Here is a 27693-nt window from a genome sequence, read left to right on the forward strand (position 1 = left end):
CACCAGTTCCCTCTTTCTCTCTGCGTCTTTGTTCCTCTTCTCCATGCCGATCCGGTGCCACCGCTTTCCTCCTGTTTTTCTCTGCAGATGTCTCATCTCTACATTTCCTCCTAGTCACTTGTGCTTCCCCCCTGCCTCCCCATCTCTTCCTCCTATCTTTGTGAATTATACCTTTACCTTCGCCTAATCCTTCATTTCCTCCTCACGTATATTCCCCATGCCAGTCACTTGCACAGCTATGAGTCTCATTTCCGGTATAGTGACAGAAACGTCGCAGTGAATGACATTAAAAGATGCTTAAATATCAGTGTGAGACGTGAATTGCATGAATGCAAAGCAGCGGCGGAGTTCATACGAGCCTTTGTCTCACTAATGGGAGTCTAACTTCACGCTTAGAGTCCAGCCAGAACCTCTGCTTCTCCTATTTCCTCCGATTTGAAATCCTAAAGCTCAGCTGTTAGGAGTGCAATCTTTAACCACTCCCTGGTGGGAATATGCGTAGTGGCGCTTTAACTCCTCTCTTGCCTCCTTCTGCCTTCTGCTCCAGGCGCTCCGTGCTCGGACCTGCAGGGCTTGATGTCCGGCCTGCTCCCTGACGCCCAGATCTCGGTGTCGTCCAGCAGGGACATGATGTGGAATCCCAGCACGGCTCGGCTTGTGGCAAGTCGCTCGGGCTGGTTCCCCGCGCCTGCGCAGCCTCTGGCTGGAGAGGAGTGGCTCCAGGTATGAGCTTATGTCAGGGTCCTAGTTACTGTGCACTTGGACTGATGGACTTTTAAAAACAACCCTTGATTATACATTTGCCACAATTTATTTTGTCCACATGAGAGTTCGATTGTACATTCCTTCTCATTCATCCAGGTGGACCTCGGTGTTCCCAAGACCGTCCGTGGCGTCATTACCCAGGGAGCGCGGGGAGGAGACCCGGGAAGTGGACCTGCCACAGACAACCGCGCATTTGTCAGGAAGTACAAAGTTGCACACAGCCTGAACGGAAAAGACTGGAACTTCATCATGGATGTAAAGACCAGCCAGCCGAAGGTGGGTGAAGCTAATGAAAGATCATCCTCTGAGGTACCCATTTGCATGTGAGCTCAGCGATAATGTTTGGTGCAGTTATTTGAGGGGAACACGCAGTACGACACTCCGGAGCTGCGTCATTTTGAGGAGACAGTGGCGCAGTACATCAGGCTGTATCCAGAGAGGTGGTCCCCGGGAGGGATCGGGATGAGAGTGGAGATCCTTGGATGCGACCTTCCAGGTAGGATGTCTTTCTGCTTTTATTTCCTCCCCTCTCCCCACCCCCATCATATCCTGCCTACAGGATTCAGTCGCGAATTATTTGCTGAATTGAAATGATCCAGGCAGGGCTGAATGGACCTTGAGGAAGGTGGCTCACATTAGATATGCATGAGAGTCATTAGAGGCTGCCTGAGGTGAGGAGAGGCAGTATTCTGATTTTTTTTTTTTTCTTTTTTAATCGTTTCACCTGAAGGAGAGTTGAGTTCCTCTCCAAGTGCATTACTCAGCAGGGATCTGTACAAGGTTTGGTTTACAGGAATGCTTCTCCAGCAAGTGAGAGCGCCGGTTTGTTCACTTTCCAGCATGGTCTGTTGGCCAGATGTGATCTTTGTGCTCCATCAGAGACAAACACACTCTCACTGACACACACACACACACACACACACACACACACACACACACACACACACGGTCTGTTACTGTTTACCACTCCCTCTGTTGCGCCTGAACAGGGCGGCCGTGTAGCTCGACACGCACAGGGCCGGACACATGTTTACCAAACAACCCACCGAACAAGAACCGGGTCCATATGTGTTGATTGGAATTGAAGGTGCTTTTCATCATTAGGTCTGTTTGTAGCTTTCCATTTCCTTTATCTGTTTGGGCAGCGAAGATTTATCACCACGCAAAGATGCCTGATTAGTTTCCTCCAAGAACTTCTGCGCTAATTCTGCTGTGGCTTGAATGTTTTCACACGTTGTCACTATCATCTACGTGTTTTATCTGTATTTTATGTAACAGGCCGTAGCAGACGTGTGAAAGTACGTGCTCTGGTTAGATGTGGCCAAAATTGAACGTTTCGACGTGTGACCTATATTGTTTGTGTTTGGGGAAATTAATAAGGTTTGTTGTGCTGAACTCTGCAACATGGCAGCAACGTATGTAAAAAAGAAAAAAACTGCAGTCTCACATGACCGATCTATTTTAATGCTCTTCAGTGGAAAAAATAGAAAATAGACAGAGGATTGTCCATCCATGTCTGATCCTTTCTCTAATTTACAATTATGCGCTACTTTGTGTCGGTTCATCTCATAAAACCCTAATAAACTACATTAAGGTTTATGGTTGTGACTGCGGTGAATCCTGCAAGGCACAGTACCTCCATCGAGCTCCTGAAGTCTTGCGAAACACAGGACACAATATGTTTTGCATTAACCGCTGACTGACGAGTGAAGCAAACACTGGGCCGGAGCGGATTAAACCAACAAACAGGAACCAGAAAGATGGAGGTGAAATGAAACGAACACTTTGATACAGAAGTTTAAATGCACGAGAGAGGCTTTTGGCAAAATGTGGCACGCAGAAACTTTGCAAACAGTCGCACATTGTTCACACACCACCACCACCGACCGACTCAGCTGGGATAACAGGCCGCTGCTGACATCCTGTGAATCATTCAGTTCAGACCGCTCAGTGATGTCTTCACTCTACTTATTTATATGGTTCAGGCTGATGAAACAAACATATTTCTCCCCCCATGCATGTTTTAGCATATCAGCAGCTACCGCCAGTCAGGCAGGATGAGCTGCCTCTCCCTCGTCTCTGCACATGGTTTCAGTTCTTTCCTTTCCCAGCCTGGGGCCCGGTGCGTGGGTCTGTAAATGTTTTTGCTCTCTTTTGGTTTCCATGCCTCGCCTGTTTCCCTCTCCTTCGCCTCATTCTCCTGTTGCTCATCATCGCGCGCACCTTTTTTTTTTCTTTTTTTCTTTTTTTTACCATATTCCTGCACTGCTGCCTCATACACAGTGTTTCTACAATACCAGTAGTTTTTTTTTTTTTTAGTTGTTTGCATACTCCTTGAATTAAATATTTATACCTTCAGGAGTGGAATCCGTGCGGATCTGTAAAGAATGTAGGTGGCTAATCTCGATGCTTTATCCAGAATCGGAGACCTCACACGCTCATGTACACACCTATAATTTAAACCTCCGGTGCCTCGATTCGTGCTTCTGTTTGTTGTTAAAATCCCAGTAAATACAGCAAAGCCCAAGGAGCTAGGAAAGTTTCCTTTAATTAGTATTTATGTGATGAGGCCCAAAACATTTCAGAAAACGCAATAAAACTAAAAGCATAAGATTCAGGTTTGCCTCTTTGTCTCCATGTTACTTCAGAGAATGAAACAACAGATTTACTTCATGACATCAGAAGAGAGACTTAAAGACACTCAAGGAAACCCTAAAGCTTTTAAGAAAAGAGGAAAATAAGGCTTTATGTCTATTTGGTGGAGCTATTTGGAGTAAAAAGGAAGCAGGAAAAGATTTGGATTCCATGACTTCCAAGAATTGGTTCCATGCAACATAATCAGCGAATCGGGATTTCCATGGCAACGAGACGTCACGCCAGGAGGAAGATGTGGTCAGTATGCTCCGTTTTGACCTGCTGACCAATGAGAAGCAGGGAACAAGAGGTTTTTTTGTCGAAATAAGTACAGAAAGATGGGGAATTTTTCTTTTAGCAAAGCACTAAAAACCAAAGCCTGAAGGAAAAAGTTACTTAAAAACTGATTTCATTCCTTGTTTACATCAAATAGACATGTTCATTTGAGAGAATATTGATTCTATTTTCAGTTACTAAAAGTTAACCTGACCCTTTTCACTTCCTGCCAGACAGAGAAAGTATTTTTCTTTCTCAAAACGAGGGACTTAACCTTTTGAGAATGACTGGTTTAGAGTAAGCAGTGGTTTAGTCGTAGGATGTACTTCTGAAGTGACAGAAACACAAGAATGCACTGTACTAAAACGTGCAGGGATAATCCACTAAGGCTCACCCCTACTTCTTTTTCCCATTTCGTTCCTCTGGGACAGGAATGTGTGTCCATTTATCAGCGTGTGACTGCGCCTGGGAGTGCCAGGGAGAGATTTACAGAAAGGCTTTCTACATAATTGAGGATTTTTCTCCCCCCCCCCCCCACACCTTCCTCCTGTCTCTGTCATATTGCTGAGTCAGATTCTTTGGGAGTGAGCTATGTCTTTCATTGCTGGACCGCGCCGCCTCCCTGTGAGTGAGAAAGAAAGAAAAGGTTTAGGTGTAAAAGCGGAGAGAAATCTTGGCATGCATGCTTGCACGACTTTGCGCTATCTGTGTCAGCTGCTCCCAAGAGTTCGGAGCCTCGTCCTGCAGCATGATGGCGACTTGCATCACCACCTGCAGCTGCAGACGCGTTATGTCAGCCGGCGCTCTGCCGCAGAGGGACTTTTCCCGCATTATTAGGCCTCTCCACCGCGGCACACTCGGACACATTGAGCACAGTGCTCGAGGCGAGGGAGGCAGGTCGCATACGTTATCGCACATTCTTGTCTTTCTCCGTGCGCACGAATGCACAAGTCAGTCGCGTTGGCCTGGACGCTGCTGTCACACCCCGGAAAGGTCAGCCCATTTACACCGTGACAGGGCCTGACCTTTGAAAGCACCAAGTTCTTGGGAATCTTAATGGACTCAACCAAGAGTGTGTGTGTGTGTGCTTGTGTGTGCGTGCGTCCGTGTGTGTGTGTGTGTTTGCATTTGGCTGTGCACACAGGTAACACAGGTGTTGGCTCTTGGTTTATTTTAACACCTTGTCCTGAGATTGAACTCAAAGGTCAAAGTGGAATAAAAAAGGCACACAGGCAACGGAGAGATGCTTGTTGGGAAGAGGAGCTGCTTTTCCTTGCCTTTACCTTCCCGGCAGTGATAAGCGTCTCATTAGGTGGAAAATGACTGGCATAAAGGACATGACATTAACGCTGGGTTAATGTCAGAAGCCGTCGCCAGCTGTGGCCGACCCCTTTCATGTGTGCCATTTCTCCAGCTGGGGCGGCGTTCCACTCGTTTTCCAAGCCAATCGGTTGTCTATCACATTGTGTTTGCTTTCCGCAGCCTTTGAACGGCAGTCGCAAGGAGAGATGGAAAATTCCCAGCAGGACCCTGGAGTAGCGGCACTAACGGGCGTTCGGAGCGGTAAATTTTCGCGACTCCGCTTCACGTCGTTCCATGCGCCGGTTTTCCCTTTGAAAGCGTCTCGCGTGAGCTCATTGTGCGTCCACGCCTCGGAGTTGCTTGGGCCGTCTTAAGTGAGACAAAGCCGGGGAAAGCCGACAAAGGAGTATGAAATGTGATATGCTGACGAATCCGCTTTGACAGTGTAGTCGAAAGATGTTTCTGCTTTTGCGAAAGCGATGCTTGAAAAACAGTGTGAATATGTTTGTAATCGTTTCGTGCTGCAGATATTGGAGGAGAAAAGCGCTTACACAGTTTGCTCACATGATAAATGTGAAGCTTTGTTTGAGACCTGACCCAAACTTCTGTGTAATGGCACCAAGGTTGACCCATCTGCTCCTAATAACACTCCCCACTTCACATTCCAGCTGCAGCCTGCTCCACATGTGTGTTTGCGTACATATCTCAGTTTTTTTTTTTTTTTTAATGCGCAAACTGTGCCTTTTTCATGACTTGACGGCTAAAAATCAAATATGTTTTTTTGACTGGATGCCATTGGAAAATAATTATCTGACAATGCTTTAAAATGTCTAACACCAGGTACAGTGCAGTGAAAAACAATTTCTTCTGTTTTTACTTTTGTTGTCACACTTAATTGATTCTGATCTTCTAAGTACGTTCAGTATCAGATAAAAATAACCTTAGCCAAAAAAGAAAAACTGTTTTCAATTTCATTCGTTCAGGAAAAAACAAAACATCTGAACCAACCTGGCCCTATGTAAGAGCATAAATTGTCTGTGATTTAAAGAGTTTGTTCAATTGCGAATTCTGTCATTGTTGCAAGGAATTACTTTAAAACAACTTGCCTAGCAACAAGGAGGCTGACAGTTCCCAAAAAGCAACAAATTAAATTTAAGAAAAATTGTAAAGCAAAGTTATTGACATTTATACGCTTTAAGGGCTTCAGAAAATCACTGAGTCATTATTCACAAACTGAGAAATCATGGAACAACGGAGAATCTTCAGCCGACTACGAGTACTTAAAAAGTGCTTCAATGAATCGTTTAGGAGGTCATTAAAGAACATTTCATCGCTGCAGAACTCAGTTTGATTAAAGGCCATCTTCATGATCCCACTAAAAGACACTATTAGAGGAGAATATGACAAACAACTCTGCAAAAAAAGAGTGAACCCAAATCATTCCACAACAATAGAAGCACCTAGGTTTATCGGTAGGTGGCCATTTTTCCTAAAGGAATGAAATAACTTCTCCTGATCAAGTTATCTTTGTCTGAAACATTTAAGATATTAAAAGTATTAAGTAAAAAAAAATAAAAATGAAACCGTGACCTCATAGTGAGAACAACATACGCTTTCCCGAAGCAGCGAAACACTGAAATCCACACCTCTGATCCCAATATACACTCACTATTCATAACACGAACAAACAGAAAGCAACACATGCGTGAGCATGAGGCATCAAGAATATGGTCCCCATATTACACATTTTTACTGTTACAGATGTATCAGTACAAATGCATGAAAGAAGCATCACACTTACTTCAAAAGCGAGACAGGACATGATGTCCGTCTTCATTTCCTAGACCCACATGTTTTTCAATATGCCAGCATAGGTGGCAAGGCAGGAAACGGCGTGACAGGAGCTTTACATTTCTCTGTTCCTCCCGGAGTTTTTTGTCCAAATGCATAGAAGTTATGAAAATAAAAGACTTGCTCGCGCACACACACACACACACACACACACACACACACACACACACACACACACACACACACGCACACACACACACACACACACACACACATCTGAAGGCATCTGTTTATATATGTGTGTGCTGGAGCCATGCTGACAGCCAGAGATTGGTCTCAGAGTGTGATCATCCCATCCAAGGTCGAGGGGAGTTAGTTAGACACATCCATCCATCAGCTTTAGTGTCAGACATGTGTGTCTGCGTGTGCATGCGCTTTTTGGCCAGTATGCGTCTTAGACAGATACCGACATCTAAGCTCGTAGACAAAACATGACAGGGGCCCTCTTGGGTGTTTGAGGGGCTTTCTGTCCTTTCATGCCTCTGGCAGGAGACAAAAGCATGAGCAGTTTTCAGTTTAGGCTCTTAGTTAAAGCATTTGCTAAAATTACTGTTTAGAGCTGCTTTAAAGCAGATATTTACGGCACTTTAAACTGAAACAGTGTTTTAAACTGTTTGGTTGCTGCTCTGACTGTAAACATGGGCACGTTTTGGTGACTGTCTGCTTTCCTGTTGCAAATTCCAAACTTCTGAGCATCAACATTCATCTGTATGTTCTCTTATCTTTACCATTTTGAGGAGTTTGTGCGATAAATTGGCCTTTGTGTCACCATGAGCTGATGGTGGTAGAATTGTTACTGTGTTGTACTGCTGTTAGTAGTTAGCATGATCAGTGACCACAGGGTTTTCCAGGTCTGAGTTCTGACTTTTCAGATTAGAAAAATGTTTACATCATTTCTGTACCTAACCGTCCTGACCTGAGTTTACGGTTCGTGTTTTTCTGCAGAAATCAGCACTCCAACTACGACCACAACTACGACCACGACTCCTACCCCGGAAACCACCACAGTCCTCAACACGACTACAGGTAAAAAGCACCCCACCTCGGATCAGCCGTCGTCTAAGGAGGCTTGATTCAATGGTAATAAAGGTCATTTCACATTCCACCCTACTCTGTTCTTACCTTTTTTTCTTCTCTATTCACTGTTTCAACAGCAGCCACGCCTCCTTCCTCTCTTGGCATGTGTGACTTTGACCACGACCTGTGCGGATGGACACAGGACCCCGGCGCCTCACTGCTCTGGTCGAGGCGCAAACAATGTGAGTGGCTCCCCACGTTAACAACAGGGTACAATTTTGTGGTTGAATGAGGGCAACGTGTTTAGAGCGAAATTATAAGAGAGTCTGACAGCACTTTATATGGAAAAGAGTGGAAAACCAAAATGCGCCAGCGGCGGATCTAATCTGTCGTTCAGCGCGTTAGCCGTCTTTGACAACATTTAATGCGCTTACATTCCCCTAAATACATTATTTCAGATCAACTCTAAATGCTAATTTACTTGGCTATTTTTGTAATAATACCATCCACCATATAATTAGAAAGAACAGAAGCCCCTTGAACTTATTAAGCTTTAAAGCAGACATCCACAAAATAAACTGTCTTACTTACATTTGTTTGTAGCACCCATGAAATGTCATATTTATATCGTCTGTGAAGCATTACGACAACTAAAACTGTCATTATGTCAGCCATGATATCGGTCGTACTGATAGTGACGACCCTAATATCGGTGCAATTAAGGAATTTGTTCTTATCTATTTAAAGGCTTTCTCCTTTCTTATTGCCAGTTATAGTTTAAATGGCTACAGTTAGTGTTATTTCGCCCTCCACATTTATTAAGCTGTCTAACTGAATGCATAGTTTATAAAAAAAAAAATCAGCATAACACCCACTGTTTTATGTTCCATCTTGTAATTCACCCCCTCTGGACTCTCTGACTGGTTAGCTAAATGACTCAGATTTCGCCTGCAGAGACTCGAGGGCTGAACGAATTTAGGAAACATGGCATCCCTTAAATGCATTTCGGTGTTTGATGATTTTCTACATCAGCTGAGAGCCTTTATGCATGCAGCTGCAGGGAGGATTTTATTTCTGTGGAGAAAATGGCACAAGCACAAATGCATTAAAGTTTATCAACTTCCGCGGGTCCAGATAAGGTGCCGTTTCCCACAATTAAATGGAGTCATTCTCCCACTGCGTCTTCATTGAGTCGCTTTTTCAATTTGATGAAAATAATTTTCTTAAATTGAAACCAGCCTAATTTAGCGGCAGCATTGTCTGCCAGCCGTGCTGCTCGCCAAGGGTGCTGAAATGAAAATGAAGCGGGGGAATCAGAGGGAAACAGACGCCGCGGATGTGTCGGGCATGTATATACGTCCTCGTATGTGACAAACAGGCTTATGGTGTCAAAACAGCTCCACATTAAGAGGTTAGGACCCAGTAGCTGCAATTAAGGTCCAAAGAAGAGCAATCATTCCCAACTGTTACGTTAGCCCCACCTTTCATGACGCTGTGGAGAGCTGCATCCATTTAGTCATTCCCTGCAGAAGTGACATTCTTCCTTATGCATAAGCAACGATCAAATGTCTGGGTTATGCCGTGATATTCAAAGCTTCGGAAGAAGATTCCCTCTGGGATCGGGAACGATACGGCACCAGCTGTTTGTTTTTTTTTGTTTTTTTTTTACCTTCTGAAAGCACCTCGCCACAGCTGAATAACTATTTTGACCTTGCATTTGATTGCTTAGATATTTAAAATCTTAAATATTTTTAAGATTTTAAAAATCTTAAAAATAGCACAGGTCTTATTTTATTTTAGCACAGGTCTTATTTTACGTTTATTAGCTGTTTAAATTTCTATGTTTGAGTCTCCCACGTCCTTTATTTTGGTTTTTGATTGTTTGTCTTTTAGAAATTTGCTAGCAACGGCCATCCGTTCCATGAGTTGTAGAGGAATTTGGACATTACTAAACTCTGATGAAGCCACGTAGGAAACAACCTTGTTGAAACGAAATTAAAATGATCCCTTGAACATTCCTGCAAAACCCCTGAAAGTATTCTCTTCCCAAAAGTTGCTATCAAACCAAACTATTGTTGGGTTTTGACTTCCAGTTCCTTTGGGTTGGAAAAAGGGTATACAGTATTGACCAAGCTTTGGCTTGCTGGGAAAAATAGCCGTTTCAGGAGCTATTATAAATTTTGACTGTATAATTTGTACTGTGTTTGAAGGAATTGAAGGCAGGTACACAAATGCATAAATATCAATATTAACTATCTTTTTATAATCTTAGTAGCCTTTACAAGCTCCTAAAATTCTTTAATTTAAAACCTTTCGCAATTCACTTGCTGAACAGACTTTAAGCTGCAGTATTTTTTGAAATATTAACCTTTTAAAAACCCGATGCACCTCGATACCAGTAACAATCCTACGCCTAATCCCGCCGCTCCTGAAGCGTGATCTGTTTGGCTTCAGCAGAGGGCTTCAAAGCGGCTTCTTTCATCACAGCCAGATCGTGAAGGGTTGCATAGATTAAGCCAGGTTGCGCCTCTTATGTTTGAAGTATCATTTCCAGCCATTCTGACACGCCTTTGATTTTCCCCCTAATGTCAAAGGTCAGAAATCTCAGCCAGAACAGGATCATTATTTCACCACTATCAAATCACTGTTTAATCCTCTGCAGGGCTCGTTTTTCCCTCGTGACCCAGAAGCCACAAACTTGTCACCTCTTGACCTCAGACGTGAAACCAGTAATAAAGCCAGAATTAGCCACCATGGATTTATAAGATTATTTTTGGCTTTAGATGCTTTGCTGATGAAAATGTGACAACGAGGCTCCACAAAATCACTCGTCGTTTGCCTCCTGTGGCAGCAGGAAAATAGTGAAATAGATTATTAATGCTCTGTGGTTTGTAGGTCTGGTTAGCACACCACTTTCCCCCAGGTCTGGAAAAGCAGCAGGATAGCAGTGGGTCACTGTGACAACAGTGGATAAGTTGGTTAAATAAATGAAATCCAACAAATTTCCGGACTAAAGTCATCTGTTTACAGTGGATTATATGCGAGGGTTTCAGAGTAAAGTGGATTAAATACAAATGCATGCTAAAGTTTTTAGGTTGTATTTGTTCAAAAAAAAAATATGTTTAGGACTAGCTATCATTTCACTGTCACCAAAAATAACAAGTGTAAAGAAAAAAAAAGTGTTAATTTTTGTAAAAAAACTTCAGATTAATAATGTTCTAATGCTAGAAGGAGTTACAACAATGTGGTGGTGTTGGGGGGGGGGAGCTGATGTAAGAGGTTTCAAATCCTTTGTAGAGCACTAAATATTCTTCAAATTCAGCAAAGACTGCACTCACACACAATCATTCCTGAGTCGCGATGGGCCATGGGAGATACTGTCACAGTCACAGTGTGGAAAGTGTCACAGACAGGCGACTCTGACCGTATGGTGGGCAAAAGTGGGGGCGGGGGGGCTGTCAGATTCAAGACAGATTTGTTCCCCCCAGATACAGCTTGTGTGATCCGACGGAAAACCCACACAGCCACACAGCCACTCAGGAAAAGGTCCAGTCCGAATCGGCGGAGTCGCTCTCCAACCTGAGCTGAATAATACAGGCTATTAGTCTCTGCTGTGCAGCAAGCGGTGGAAACTAACACATTCAGGCAGATCCTATAATCTGCTGTTATGCTCGTGATTCTTTTTCTGGCCCTGAAGGACTCCTGCAGCATATACACAGTTTGTTTGTGACGAAGCAGGTGATTTAATGTGCAGATTGTTGATGCTGGACATTTTCCCACCGGGCCCACTTAGGAAATTCTTCACAGAGTCACTCTCTCTCTCTCTCGTTCCCTCACACTCGCATTCGCACTCAATCTCTTTCTCATACAGTCGGCTCGCTTGTCTTTCACAATGCAGTTCGTGCCGGCGTCGAATTTGCAAACTAAACATCCTCTGGTGTAAACAAATGGAGTGCCGTGCTTTTTGTCGAGACGTTTCTTTTTTTTTTCTTAGTCGCTAAAGAAGTTACCTGAGAGGGGAATGAAGAGGAATGGGCCGTGATACTTCACATGTGAATGGCCCTCTTGTTAGGACCTATTCTTCGGTGTGTTTATATTTGTCATATCCCTATTGTTCTGTGCGACCATTGTGCAGCAGGGATCCCGTTCCTGTTAGCAATCAGTGATTAGCTCCGGTTTTTTTTTTTTTTTTTTTTTTTGTTCAAGGATCAGGTTGGAAATGAACACTCCAGCCTCACACAATGCTGGCATAAACCATACAGCCAATCAGATTAGAGTTAAAATACTTAAACACAGCTTCTTGCAAAAGGAAACAAACCGGGCTGGGCGATAAGGTTTAAAAATAACATTTTTCATGCCACATCTGATTAAAATTATTTTTTGTTTATCATTTTCTTTTGACAGAAAGAGTGATTTTTATTTCAGTCGTCTTTTCTGTGAGTTGCACAGTAGTGCAGTAAAGATGCAATTTTAACAGAAGAACGCCTTAAAATTACGAAAAAAATGTTTTTTAATGGAAAAAAAAGCTTGAATAATTAATTTGCCTTTTTTTTTGGTTGGAGTTCTCATAAAACTATTAATTCATTCTCTTAATATTACAGCTTTGTTCTGGTATATTAAGACTGTATTCACATATTATTTGAATTTTATTGGTTAGTCTTGTAAAAACAAAAAAGAAAACATTTAAACTTAGACTGACCTTTATATTTTGTTGTAGAATGCATTGGTGAAAAAAAAAAATCTGGATTTTCCCAAAAAATAAATCTTTACTAGCCAAAGATTCAATCAATCAACAAAATTAATTTGTCCCCCAGCTCTCGTTTAAGGGGTGTGAATACATTTGCTGTAAATCTTAACTTTCTACCATTCCAGCATTGAACAATTACCTGTACCTGGACGTGAGCCTGAAGAACCTGGAGCAGCGCGCTCGCCTCGTGAGCCCCGTGGTGCCGGCCAACGCCGGACCCCTCTGCCTCCTGTTCTCCTACCAGATGTGGGGGGATTCCCAGGGCAACCTGAATGTGTTTCTGCGGGACGACCTTAATGACGAGGTCCTCCTGTGGTCGCTCCGCGACAACCACACCATGGTCTGGAAAGAAGGCCGGACCATCGTGCCGCGCTCCCCGAAAGAATTCCAGGTAGAAAAATGGCTACATTTATAGATTAATGAAAAAATAAATAAATAAAAACACAGAGTCAGATTCATTCTTTTGGAGTCAGGTTTAACTTTGAAAAGTACACAGAGAAAACTATTTTCTCTGCCGGCAGCTTGTTTGTTTGTTCTCATGCATTTGTCAGAGACATCACAAGAAGTTGATGTTCTCATAAAAAAGTAAGCATAAGTAGCTTGCAGTAAACTAAACCATTACTGCAAGTGCTGAGTGCAACCAGGTTCACATTAACTTTTTATCCTCCCTCCTCCTGTTTGTCCCTATTCTCACTTGCCTCCGCCCCCTGCTCCGCCTGGCCTTCATCTTGTCTTCTGTCTCACGCATTCTTCCGCTTCTCCGTCTCTTTTCTGGCTGCCAGGTTGTGATCGAGGGTTTCTTTCATCACAGTACCAGAGGACACATCTGGATAGACAATCTCCACATGAGTGCGAGCTCCCCTCTGAAAGAGTGCACAGGTACGTCGCATAATGCTGCAGCTTGCCAAAATGGATTTTTAAATATAGAACGGAACATGGAAACCATCAACACATCCATCATCGCTCACTCCGGTTGGCATATCTTTGCAAAGCATTCATATTTTTTTCATGTTACAACCACAAACCTTATTTTGTTCAACTTTATTGGTATTTTGTGTAATAAGCCAACAAAAGTAGAGCATAATTGTGAAGTAGAAGGAAATAAACATGATTTTTTTTTTTTTTTGCAACTAGAAATTTGAAAGGTGAAAACTCTGCAGCACTCTTAAAGACTAAAATTGCCTCCATCATGCTTTAAAATGTTATAGTCAAAGTCCAGACCTAAATCCAGTGGAGAAATTTCAGGTAATTTAAAACTGATGCTCTGTCTGGGGAGCATGGGAGACGTAACCCTAAAATCCTGCAACTGCAGTTGAAGTGAAAGGTGCTTTTTACACAGTATCGACTAAATCCACATGCATGCCACATTTTTCAGATCTATATTTGAAAACAAAACTAACCATACAAGATTTTGATTATGTTTTATAGTTATTTACCTAGTTTATGTCATAAAATCTCAACAAGGCCCTTTAATTCAAGTTCTTGTGCAAAGTTGCTGTACGAAAACATTTTAGCCGCGAGGTCCATGAACACTGATGCACGTGAGGAGGTAAACACTTCAAACTCTAATCCTCCCCTCCACATCCCAGCTTTTGGAGATCGAAGAGCCCACCAACTGTAGAGATAAAACGAAGGAGAGAGGGGTGGGAGGCAAAGGGGAGGGAGGGACGTCGTTTACTTCTTCACCAAAAAGAAAAGAAGAATAGGAAAAGTAGGCCATAAATGCCCCATGGGTCTTGAAGATGCTAATCTATGTTTCATTAGATTTTTCCCCTTCCTCTCTGCTCCATCCATCTCTCTCGCTCTCGCTCCTGTCGTATTTTGTAAACAGAGCTTTTCCCGAAACGTCAGAGGGAATTACTAGAGAGGCTGTTTCCCAAGCAAGCTCTGGGAGTGCAGGGCGTGAGTCGAGCACAAGCATAGCCTACTTAATCTGGCCCAAGCGGGGGCTTCAGAGAGGGTCTTAAACAGATCAGAGACCAAGCTGCAGGTTCAAAGCCAAACCCCAGCCATCATCTCTTTGGAGCTGGCTTCGCAGGTGGACTAGTGTGTAATTAAAAGAAAATGCGTCTGGGTTTTTTTTTTTTTGGGGGGGATGTTTTTCCCCGCGCTTTCCGACATTTTTTGTGTTTATAAATGTGTCGCGAGAGTCCTGAGAGAGTCTATGCTGCTCTGCAGCTTGGAAGGCGAAGATGACAGCCCTGCCTTCACATCTCCCCCTCCTGTTTTTGCCTACTTCCTCCTGCCACTCCCATGGCATGCTGGGATGTTTCTTATCAACCAACACAGTTGAGTTTTTCACAGCGCGTTTGTGTTCCCGCCAAAAAAAAAAAAAAAAAAGGCTCTCGTTCCCGAGTTGTTTTCCCCTCGCTCCTTCTCTTTTAACCGCCCTCCCTTCAACACACACACACGCACACGCTATCAAACACTCTCTGAGACGCACACGCAGCGCCGCTTTTTTTCTGTTTGCATTCCACCCAATCAAAGTGAAGGTTCTGCTCCGTTAGTTTACAGCCACCCAGAACCTCCCAGCCTTCCCCAGTGTTGCTGGGAGTCCACCAGTAAGCACATTCATGTCGCCCACACACACACACGCACACACACACACACTGTCTCTCACCTTCTCACAACCAAACTCATGTCATGTAAGGAATTGCATTCCTCCCAAAAACTCAGTAAATGCCATTATTCACATTAGATATCAGGGAAATTTCATTTAGATAGTCTTGTGACATTTCCGTGACATTTTTCCGTCATATTAATAGATTCTCTTCTTCTGTTCTTGTCTGAATCTTGTCTCCCTGTCCTCATAGAACCCTTCTCGGCGTTTTCTCCAGAAAACCCAGGTGAGTTTGGCTTTTATAAGGATGTCACTTCCTAAATGTGGTCTTGCTTCCTGCCCGTCAGTATGCATCAACCCAGGGGAGGGGGGGCGGGTTCTCTGCAAAATGAAAGATTACAGTGCCTTCTAGTTTTGTCACTCTACAACCAGAAAACTTCAATGAATCTTATTTGGATTTTAGGTAGCAGAGCAACACAAAGTAGAGCAGAAATGTGAAATAGAAGGAAAAATACTTAAGTCTCTAGATGCCCAAGGCTGGTAGTGACGCACCCTAAAACACTTGCAACTAATACAAAGTGTTGACACAGAGAGGGTCAAGACAAACACATGAGATTTTTAATGACTATATTCCGCTTTGTATTGGTCTGGCACATCAAATCCCAATAAAATTCATTGACCTTTGTGGTTGAAATGTGACAAAATGTGGAAAAGTCGAAAGAGTGTGAGTACTTTCTGCAATGTCGCCTAAAAGCTTTCCTTCACTTACGATGTTTAAGTCTGCCGGAGCTGACCAGACTAAACCGCATTCATTTTTATCATCAGCCAGCATGAAGAACTCTCTAAACCTCCTACTAAAATGAAAACAATCACATTTGCAAAAACACAATTTCAATCTAAAAGTCAAGGCAAGCTGCATAGTAGGTTAGTTTTGTCACCAACAAAGAATTAGTCTCAAACTCTGTGTGCAAGGCAAGCTAAATCAAACCAACCTCACGCAGTCAGGTATTTGAAAAGAGCTTCGTTCTCCCCGGTCTAGTCTGCAGGATACAGCCTGAAGGGATTTAATAACTCCATGCCTCATGAAAAATGTTTAGAGCATCCAAGGAGGTGGGGATGGGATGTGGAAGGGTTGGGAGGGGGGGGGAAAGGGGTCTCTTTGTGATTGATGCAAGTGTTTCAGCATCTCATAATGCCCTCCACTAAGATGCAGGCTTGTCTGGGGGGTTTTATTGCAGAATGTGATGCGTGTGCACTTCCCTGGCTTTCGCACTCCCACGCAAAATCCCCTAACCCTCGACGAACGCACACGAGCGCTGGCGTTGACATCGACGCACGCGGCGGTTTTCCCGGCGGAAAGCAATCAGATAGAGTGACTGAGCAGCACCGAGCGCGGGTCCCTCCACTCCGTTATGTCTGACGAGTGTGTGCGGTGTGAAGTAGCGGGATCACGCACCATTTCCCTCCCTGTAATTATGTGACACGGTCCAAAAATCAGGAAGTATTGAGCTCTGCTTCCCCCGTCCCCTAGTTCGGTGTGAGATTTCACACAGTTCATGTGGGTGCTAATTTATTCATATTCCCCAAATCTCATCTGGGTTTTATTTCAGCTGTATTTTAAAGGAGCATACAAGCTTCTTGGAAGACGGTTAGTTTGTTCTTACCAAGAATTTAAGGAAGGAGAGGTTGGCGCCAGGGGAAGAAGCAGAGAGGATCTGTGGAGATAGTCTCTAAGGAGACAGCCCTTGGCTTTGAGGAGGAGAGGACCGGCCAGGATGGCTGATGAATGTGAAGAAGCTGAGACAAGAGAACAGGATAATTTACGAACTTGGGACAAATCAACCAACATGAGCCAGCTAAATAATTGGTCGTCCCACTGATTCCTGCATGGCTCCAAAGGCTGTATGTGGTATCCCCTGCCAGTGTGAAACAGGAAGAGGAAGCTCCTTAATTCAATGTGTGTGATTGCTTGTATAACTAATAGTTGCGGCTTCAGTTCACACCAAGTGAAATCACTGAAGCTTCAAAGCGACTTGCCTGCATTGCATCTGCCTGAATCAGCTATTGGACTGGTGTCAACCTAAATCTCTTGATGATCTTGGTGTGAAAAGTTGTCCTCAAACTGCAACCCCAGCTCCATGACAGAAGTAAATGCTTTCATGTTTTAATTTCTCTTTCTTTCTTTTTTTAATTTATGGCATTGAGGATTTGTTTTATTCTTTGCAACTGGCATGCTTGTGCATGCTCAAATGAGATGCACGCCTGCTGTTTGTGAGCTAAGAGATGGAAAAAAAAGAACATAAAGCAGCAAATTAAATGCAGAATATAAACAAAAAAAAATGCCACTCCTCTCTTTTCCCATTGGCCAATCACTCTGTATTTCTCCACCAGGGGGAGGCGTTCCTGTGCCTCCCTTGCCCATCCACTGGTATTACATTATGGCCGCCGGAGGCGCCCTGCTTTTCCTGGCGGTAGCCATCTTGGTCAGAGCCCTCTGTTGCTGCCGACAACACCTGGCCACCAAGAAGAACCAGCTCTCCGTGGCCTATCACAGCTCCTCACAGTGCTTCCAGTACTCTAACTGGTCCACCAGTATGGCCACCCCAGGGGTGGAGCCAGTTCTGACAGTGAGGCTGGACAGCCGGGACCGACACCGCACCCTCTGCTAAAAACAGAAACACTTAGCTTATTGCACCGGTTAGCCGCCTGGATGCCAACTTGTGATGTCCGTGGAAGTGCTGCAAAGACCGACAGATCCACTCCTGTTTACAGCTACTACGCTACCATGGTGATGGTGACACTAAAGTGAAAATTTGCAAAGAAACACTCTGCACCTTTGTTTCATAAAGGAGTTTGCTCTTGACATTATCACGCCGCACTGCCCCCGATGAGAGGGGCGAAGTTATTTTTCCCGAACAGCTTGATTCGGACCATTTAGCAGCGTCTGGCTCCCTCGTAACCCTGACAGTCCGCCTGGAACGACCCCAGCATGGACTCAGACAAAGACATGTGTGGCTGTGGGTAGATGGGAGGGGGAAGAGGTCGAGCCAGCCAGAGCTGCCAAACGGCAAGACTAAAACAAGACCCAAGAGACACAAAAAGGAGAGAAAACTGTTAGGCTGAGACACATTTACTGTGCTGTGGCTGCGGAAATGATCTGGCAAGCCGGGAGAAAACACTGCTCATGGTGTCTCTGTATTAACAACGCGGGGTAGCCTGCGACGCAACTCATGCCAACGTGGAGGGCGTTGCAGCACCGGATGGAAAGGAAGAAAATATGTTTCCATTGATCTTTCAAACACAGCATGTGCACATTTAAAACCAAAAAGAATGCAAATCCATCATACTTAAATCCCTGCATCGCAAAACGGAGATAACCAGCTTGTTTGATTGAGCGGCTCATCCTCTCCCGATAAAGGCATCAGTTGGTGATGGATGCAGCCGTCCTCAGTGTTTAGTGTTTTCATCCTGACTCTCTGGTGTAATAAAGCACGTTGTTCCACTCCCACTCGTGCTCCTTACCACCCACTCCGCTTGTTGCCCCCCTCCCCACTCTCCCACCCCCCCTCATCTTCGAGCTGCCCAGATGAAAGCCTGCGCCAGGCCGAGCCTTGTCGTGTTTTTCAGTGCGAATATGTGCTTGTTGTTTTAAGGGGGGTTGTAAATAGACGCAGCTGTCGGCCATCACCACTTCTTACTTGATTTATGGTCCTACAAATCCCACAATGCCGCAGGACCAGCTGGAGGCCATAAGCGTAGTGTTTTGCAGTGTATAAGCGCAGCCTTGAAAGAGAGCTTCAGGATATTATGACTTCCAGTGGACAGATCTACAGGATTTCTACACAAAATACGCGTTTCCAGACTTCATGCTCAGTCATGTTGTGTTATCAATTCATCCATCCATCCCATGTTTAAATTTGACATCTGTAGAAATGTCCATCATAAATTTATTGTTCAGTTTTGTTTTTTTTGTTTTTGTTTTTTTTAGTTAAACATTAAACATAACTTAAAACTCAGACGGGAAAAGTCCTGAATTATGAAAACATGCAGGAACCCTTGACCCAGCTATTATGCTTGATTTCTTTTGTGCCATAAGATGCTATCAAAGACTGCAGATGCACTTTCTCCTGGTAGTTAACAGGCCGGTGTCCTTTATGCTTTCAAACTGAAACCGCAAATTCAAATGGCCTCAGCATGTCATGAAGTTCTGCAGAGGGCTTCCCATACATTTACATTTATGGACTCTGGCTTTGGATGCCACTGGCTTCACACAACAATAATAAAAAAATATTGTTTATTAGCAATATTTCAAAAAAAAAAAAAAAGTGCCCGACTGGCGCCAATTTCTCCCTGCCCCCATTAGTTGCTCCAGAGCTGATGGGCTTTGACCTACGCTCAGATGGTTTGAATGAAATTGAAGCGTTTGCTCTGCAGCTTAATGGGGTACTGCACTCTGAGTCTGTCAAAACTGCAAAAACCCATCACCTCCCACCCACACCTCAGCAGAATACACCTCAGTCTGTTGACAAAACTACAAAGGTGCACTTTTTATTCCTCTGCTGTGGAGGAAAACTGTTTTTGGCACACTCTCACTTTGTGCTTTTAAATCAACTTGAGAAGAGAGGGACTGGACACCTTACTCAATCCATCCCAACACCATTACCCACCAAGCTTCTAATAGCAGTAATTAGTTAATGGACGGATAACATTTATTAAGGCTGCGGTAAGCACTTTTTCCTCCCATCTGCTGCGCCTCCGTCGCCCGGTTCGTTGCCAACCTCCGTTGTCCTGGCAACCGTGTTAATAATGCCATCGGCCATCAAAGACCTCTAGATCTAGTCGTATCCCTTGCCAAGCAGCTACTCCCACTCCTGAACACTCGCCAAGAGCAGCAAACACAGAGAGACACAAAAAAAAACAAAGTTAAAAACTCAACCAAAGTGCTGCTTCTATTAGTAGTTTACTCATGTTCCAATTCAGACATTGGCATCAGGTCTAAGTTCAGGCCACCTGCCATGTCAAAGAGTACAGCAGGCATAAGTAGTACTTTGTTGATTGTGAACGTTGCCAATTTTTTTTCTTTCTTTCTTTAATTGTCAAATGCACCGCTCTTAACCTTGACAGCAATGATTTCAACATTGATATTGTGTTTTGACTTGTCCTGGCACAGAATGAGCAGTCTTATACAATCTTTATCAAATGTGATGACTGTGTGTTTGACAGGAATGTATCTTAATGAACTTTCTCTATAAATAAAGTCATATTTTTCTATTTTAAAAGCATACATTTGTCTGTTTTATCTTCTCACGCCGGCAAAAAAAAATATTATGTGTAGGTGAATTTATTTGGTATATTTACAAGGGTACTGATTTGTTAAAAACATTATGGCACAACAAGCTAATTTCCACTTTTGATTGTTTATTCTTGTTGGCATAGGTATTGGAATGAAATGGAGCTGAAGACACAAAAGCCATGACTGAAACCGTTCAGTTATTCACTTTATAGGTCTCTATATTTTACAGTAAAAGTAGGGGCTGGTCATTTTGCTTCTTTGTCATTTCATATTAAATCATTTCAGAGTGTTTCAGGTTCAAAAAGGGAGGTTTATTATCAATCACACCAACCTTAGGAACCTTTGAAACCTACTTTGAGAACCAATTATTTAAATTTTCTATGGAACAGTGAACTCCCACCTATTTGTGGTTCAGTATTTGCTAATTCACCTATTTGAAGTTTTTTCTATAAACTGGTGTTTGCAAAGCAGCCAGTCTCCAAGAACAGAAATAAAGAAGACCGTAGAGATTAGCTTCAGTGGCAGTGCCAACATGGCTCCCACTGTGCCTATTGATTTAAATTAAGGTATATTTGGTATTTGAGCTATTAAAACAAGCAGTTTTATGCGTTTTTACAGTGTGTCTTGCAGATTTCAGCTTTTATGCAAATACCAGGGTCCACTGTATTAGGAAGTGGAGTCAGAAAATATGAGATCAACTTCACAATGAAAGTAAATATGGTGTAGTGTGAAGTATTTTGAAAAATTAAACAATATACTCAACTTGCAGTGGACTAGGTCTGAGCATAAACGCATGCGGATAAAACGAGTGTATGAATCAGTAAAGGGACAAACTAGAAGTGCAAAAGAGTTGAGCAAAGCACTAATGTATTGCTAATATTAGTATGGCAATGCACACTCTCCTTAGATTTATTTAGGTACATGTTCCGATGTATCCTGCTAGTGTTTATTTGTTTGACACATGACCGGGAATATTTGGAGGGTAATTATACAGTACAATAGGTCTGGAGTGCTGCTCCAAGTAGAAAAACAGCTGGCTTTGGGTGATGTGTGACGTTTTGTAACTTCTTTGTCAACTTCGGTGCCCTAGTTTTCTGTTTTCAAGATACTTTTGATGGGTTCTGTCTTTTTTTACTCTTACTGCCATGTTTCATCATATTCAGAGTTTTTGTGCCAATCAACAAAACAAAAAATTTCACTGTGTCATTGCACAAGAATAAAACTATCTGACACATATGTAACATTTAAACACAAGATCAGTTCTTATTCATTGGCATCGAGTTTTATCGGATTTCTTTTGCATGAGTGTGAAAAGTTGGTGTAAATTGATTTGCTGCTAAAGATCCCGTGCTTTTCTTTGACAGGTACCAGACACATTGGCGATGGGAGACTTTCCATGGGCAGAGACCCTCTTGGCAGTGGTAAGGCACATGATACACATACCAAAATACAGGTACACTTTGTTAGTGTACCTAACAAAGTGTACTTTATTAGGTACACTTTGTTAATGCGAGTTTGGACTCCCTTGTGCCTCAGGAACACCTTTAATTTTTATAAAGCATCACACAGTTCCTGCTGATTTTTTGGCTGCACATCGAGGATGAGAGTCTCCCGTTCCACTGCATGGATTAATATCTAGTTTCTGTTAGTATGTTGAATTAATTACTCATTGTCCTGTTCAAGAATTAAGTTAGAGTTTTGACTTTAGCTTTCTGACATGATGCATCATCCTGCTGGAAATAGCCTTCAGCAGATGGGTACACTCTGGTCATAAAGGGGATTCACACGGTCGGCAATAATAATGAGGCAAACTGTGGCTTATCTAAGTTAGTGTTGTCTTTCTGTCTTGTAACATCAGTCTCTCCATTCTTCTTTGACATCAAAAGGGCTTTTTTTTTTGGCCACTCAACTGTTGCATACTCTGCCGGTTCTGTTGTTCAAACCTGTAAACTGTGTCATAAAAACTCAGCCCAGCTTGTCGGGCACCAACGACCCCGTCATATTGAAAGTCACTCAAACTCCCTTTTGTGCCCCATTCTGTGGCACAGTTCAAACTTCAGCAAGGTGTCTTCACCATGCCTACCAAGGGACTGGCTGGTTTGAAATTGAGCAGGTGCACCTAATAAAACATCTGCCGAGTGCATGAGTTGTCTGCTGGCATTTTACTTTTGCAAATACCTTATTTTTCTCATCTGCTCTCCTTTGCCTGTCTTAGGTTTGCATATCCCAGAGTGGAACGTGCCCACGTCCCCATCTTCTGATCCTCCAGTGACACACACCTCGGAAAAAGACAACTCGTGGTTATACACACTGGACCCCATCCTGGTCACAATCATCGTCATGAGCTCCCTGGGCGTCTTGCTCGGGGCAGTGTGCGCCGGCCTCCTCCTGTACTGCACGTGCTCCTACAGTGGACTCTCGTCACGATCCTCCACCACTCTGGAGAACTACAACTTCGAATTGTACGATGGCCTCAAGCACAAAGTCAAACTCAACCAGCAGCGCTGCTGCACTGAAGCATGAGAGAAGCGATGAGGAAAAGATACAGGCATTTTGTGAAAGTCTCTCTCTATTTTCTTCATCTTTGCCAACTTTAGTGTTCCTCGGTGGTGCAGGTCTCAGTGAGAACTTGTTTGGAAAACGCAGCACCGTCCAGTATTGGCAGTTGTTTCTGCAAATTCATCAACGACTGAGCGACCAGGGTTACCTCCATGGACTGCTTCCATTGCAGGGACGATAGGCCTCAAACACTAAATATCAACACATATCAATTGCTGAATCCTGGGTCACATAAAGAGAACTGCTTCTAAATGCGTCATAGATATGTCTAGTTTTGCAACTGGATACTGTAAACTACACAGACAGATTTGGATACAATGTGTTGGAAAGGTGGTAGGATAGGAATAAGAATAGAAAAGAGTATTTTTTTGATCACCTGTGAACACAGTGGCCTAGAACTTAGCTCCTTTGTAAGGCCCCTTGACTCTTTAGTTCCTGCTACGCATCAGCCTCAGTTGGCCCTTTAGTTTCTTTCCCTCTGTGGTATTTTTAGTTGAGTTTCTACTCAATCACTTTGTTTTCTTTTGGGCCAGTTGCCAGTCCTGTGGTTAAAGATAAGTTGGGGAAAAAGAGGTGAAGAAAGTATATATAGATATATATGTATGTGTGTGTGTGTGCGTGTGTATGGGTGTATGTAGAGGTAGGGAGGGAAACATTCTTTTACTGACGGAAAGGTGTTGTTAGATTTAGTTGTTACTGATTCCTGTCAAAGAGAAGGTCGTGTTTACATTGGCGGCAAATCAGAAAAGGTCAAGGAGATTTGGACGGTGCAACCTATGGATTGCTGGTTGGGGCAGAGACCGAAGAACCCTGAAGGAAGCGAATCAAACGAAAGAACGAACAAGACTGTGACTGACAGAGCACTCGAATTCCCCCGTGCTTCTCCCTCCCAGGAGCTATTGCTCGCTCTGTGCTTTCAAAAAACAAAAAGAACAAATGGGATCAGAAACAAACCAGACATATCCGATCAACAGAGCGACTGTGTGCCCAGATGCACAACAAGCCTTAAAAGCAAAGCGTTGTGTGTGGAAATGCTGGGGGGGGGAGAAAAAAGGATTGTCGAGGCAACATCGAGACATTTTTACACGTGGACCTCAAAAGCCATGATTTAAAGGACCTATTCCATCTTTCCTCCAACACACACAAGCATCCACCTCAACTTATTGACTAATGGTGGCCTACTTTGGGAATCTTTTCTTTGTTTTATCACTGCATACCAAGGCAAGCTTTTTTTGTCATTGTTTTTTTTTTTTTTTTTATGTATTTGTTTTGTAACATGGTTTTGAACCAGTCAGAGACTTGTAAGCCATGAGAAAGAAAGAGGACGAACAAGAAGAACGATCTCAGCATTCATTCCTGAGCACATTAATACACAGACACCTCACTTGTGCAGCTGAATGCAGATATTTATGTACACTGCATAACCTTTTTCTCCATCGCCCGACGATAAATCCGACTAAACAGTCACTGTCATAAGACAGTTACCAAAAATTATTTCCAGTGGCTAAATGCCAGAATAATGAGAAAGAAAATCATTTTTAAACGGTGTGAATTGGTTCACACAGTTCCTTCCACAAGGTTTCGACAATAGTTTGCTGATATTTTGGCCTATAGCTCAAGACAGAACTGGTGAAACTGTCAGGTATGTAGGATGTCTTGATTCCAAACAGCTTTTCAGCTCTGCCCACAATTTTCTATGGGACTACGACACTCCAAAACATTTAGTTTGTTGTCCTTAAGCCACTTTGTAACTAACTTGATGCTATGCTTAGCTTCAAGGCCAATCTATAAAAATGTCCAAGTAATTTTCTTTAATCATAATACAATCTATTTTGTAAAGTGCACCAGTTCCTTCACTTTTGGATTTAATAACCAAAGTTAGTCAGAAAGGTTGTGCACATTTTTACAACGTGTGTAAATATCTGGTTTCAACTGAATGTACTGTTGTATATACAGAACATTGAGTACACAATGAACCCGTAATGTTTGGACACACACATGCCTGTTTTTAAACACCCACTCCAGCTTAGAAATGAAATTCAGTGGATTCACTGTAGAAGCGCACCCATCTCATTCACCCTCACTCTCGCCATCTTTCGTCCTCGGAGGCCCACATTGATGGACCCCACTGACTCTCTTCGAAGTGCCTTGGAGCCTCGGGGATCCAGCTTGCCTTTGGAGCCGGTATAAAATATACTCATTTGAAACTGACAGTGACAGTCACAGCGCCCTCTTCTGACTGGGAGGGCTAAGAGGAAAAAAAAAAAAACTTGAGAGGATAGGATTCCCCCACCCCATTTTTTCGCACTACTAGGACTGCTGTTGTTGTTATTTTAAAGGGGTCTTTGTACAGAAATGCTCTTTTTATGATTGTTATTATAATTATTGTTATGATTATTTAATAAAGGATTTATACCATACTACAGAGAGCACTGACCAAGACTGTGTATAATATGTTCTTCCTTTCTAATTACCAGCCAAGACTTTCAGCTAATCTTTCACTTTTAATTACAAAAGGGTTACACACAGGAACTTGCTGCTTTTCTGGGCGACATGCACATACATAGGAGCGTGTTGCCTGCCTGCCTGCTCCATTTGGCCTCTAATCTCCCCATGATGTCCCATTAGTCGGGACCTCTGGTGGCCCTCATTTAGGAGCTCCAACATCAAAGCTTTGAAGTGCCCGCCGTCTCAGAGACACACACTCTTACAGTGCGCAAGCAATTACACTGTTTCCCTTTTATACAGCTTGCTGGGTCTCCCACACACGGTTCCATTTATCTACATAAGCTTTCCTCACCTAAATCCAAGCCCTATTTGCAAATGAAGCACAGGCTATGTGTTTTTGTTTGCTGTTAGTCCACTGTGACTGCCTTACTAAATGTGTACGGGACCAGATATTTGTGCTCAACGGAAATCCAACATTTTGAATGTGCTAAATGGAAAGCTCCAAGTTACTTCTAAAAAGAATTTATACACTCACATTTTCTCGCATTGCATTGTTAAACGTCAGTGCATATTTCTTGAAATATTGGTAGTGCAGTCATTGTAAAGTGGAAGAAAAATGACGCCTCAGAACAGTGCGCAATAAAAGCAGCGATCAAAACCATACCGTCACTTTTTGGGGTTTGCATATTCATCATTAGGAGTTTATTGTATTCATGATAAACAACCATTTTCGTCAGGATAATCTTACTTTTGTAATAAGCCAATTAATAATATGCTGCTTACTTTAGGCCATTCTTTTCTAGGTAAAACACTTATTAATGAGACAAATAGCAGTGATCTCTGCAACTCCTCCAGTAATCCTTGGCCTCTTGGCTGCCTCTCTGATTATTTGCTCTCTTTGCCATGGCATGTCAAAAACAAAACATGAAAACCATAATTTTGCCTCCACCGTAATTTGACAACATAGAAAAACATTGTACGAGTACTTTCACAAAGCCCCGTAGAAGACTATGTTGTAGCTGCTTTTCCAGCACTGTCATTATTGCCTGTTAGTAGAAGCCATGTTAAACACAAGTTGGCGTTAAAACTAAATGGAGCCTGTAGCACATTATGAGTCATTCAGATCAGAACATGAGGTGTTGCCGCAGCGCAGCAGTGATGGCAGTGGTTGTTAGCACACTTCCCGGCCCATGGAATGGCAGGCCAATTACCATCTCCGGAATAAAAAAATCTCTTACAACCCTCGGTCTGCTGGAGGAGTACGATGCCATCTGCTCACAGGTTTGATTGATCCCGGCAGAACAGTCACCGCCACATCATAGGAATAGATGCCGACAGGAAATTACCAAAGGAGCCAGATTGTCATTGTTCCATACCGCCTCTTGTTTTCACAACCAAATTAATCCTAATTTTTTTTTTTCTTTCATCCCTGTCGATGTGTGTGTTGCCCAAATGTTGTTTTTCAGAGCTTTTATCAGTCTGCAACGGTGCACTACAGGGGCCCTTTCCTTTAGTTGTCAGATCAGAGAAGGCTTTTTTGACTCTGAAGCCAAGGCGATCTTCAAAGAGAAGAAAACTCTGGCGCCCTGTAAGTTGATAGGCAAGATTGCTGAGGGTCGCGCTACACGAAGTGACTGAAACACAGCTAATTAATCTGGGGATTATATATCAGACTCCAAGAGAGGGCATACAGGAAGAACGCCAGTCAACACAGTTCTTGGAGGAAACTTTGTTTGGTCTTCTAACTTTATCATGTTGTATTTCTGTTTTTTTGTTTTGTTTTTTGTTTGTTTGTTTTTTCACTACAAAGGGCTCTGACTTTGCTACTACAAAGTAAAGGACATCAGTTTTAAGTTTTGCCCTTCGCTTCAGGTTTAGACCTGGATAACATTAACATTAAATATTAAATATGATTTCAATTTAAATAAGATTAAAATTAAATATGCCAAGGACTGCCTCATATAAAAAGGGTTGCTACACATTTTTTAGGTTATAGTTCCAGACTTCAAACATTTCTATGGAGCATGCATAAACCAAAGAATTGATAAAACAGGAGGATGGATGAAAAGCAAAAACAGATACATGATTGATTGGTGGCTGAACGGATGGATGGACATACAAGATTGAGATGGTTAAAACATACGCTACATTTTTTCCTAATTTCTCCAAACTTGGAAAACATTTCAAACGAATCCCAGACATTTCCATATTTTTCCAGACCATGTAGGAACCCTGTATAAA

The 27693-nt window shown here is 42.9% G+C and overlaps 1 protein-coding gene across 3 annotated transcripts in view; it reads left to right on the forward strand.

Annotated features, from left to right (window-relative positions):
• nrp2a (neuropilin 2a) overlaps positions 1 to 25429 on the forward strand; it is a 68481-nt gene extending 43052 nt beyond the window's left edge. Inside the window, exons 9-18 of one of the 3 annotated variants that reach the window (XM_014969675.2) lie at positions 548 to 723; positions 862 to 1041; positions 1117 to 1261; positions 7774 to 7854; positions 7983 to 8087; positions 12718 to 12983; positions 13375 to 13471; positions 15406 to 15438; positions 21810 to 21866; positions 22661 to 25429. In XM_014969675.2, the coding sequence (XP_014825161.1) occupies positions 548 to 723; positions 862 to 1041; positions 1117 to 1261; positions 7774 to 7854; positions 7983 to 8087; positions 12718 to 12983; positions 13375 to 13471; positions 15406 to 15438; positions 21810 to 21866; positions 22661 to 22968 (1448 nt within the window). In that variant the 3' untranslated portion in view covers positions 22969 to 25429. Of the gene's footprint in view, positions 1 to 547; positions 724 to 861; positions 1042 to 1116; positions 1262 to 7773; positions 7855 to 7982; positions 8088 to 12717; positions 12984 to 13374; positions 13472 to 15405; positions 15439 to 17543; positions 20435 to 21809; positions 21867 to 22660 lie in introns of those variants that run through there. The other 2 variants (XM_014969677.2, XM_014969680.2) reach the window with 2 other exon arrangements.
• The last annotated feature ends 2264 nt before the right edge of the window (positions 25430 to 27693 follow it).

Source organism: Poecilia mexicana, unplaced genomic scaffold, assembly GCF_051168715.1.
Source record: "Poecilia mexicana isolate PSO_F unplaced genomic scaffold, ASM5116871v1 scaffold_2, whole genome shotgun sequence".
In the NCBI taxonomy this organism is placed as follows: Eukaryota; Metazoa; Chordata; class Actinopteri; order Cyprinodontiformes; family Poeciliidae; genus Poecilia; species Poecilia mexicana.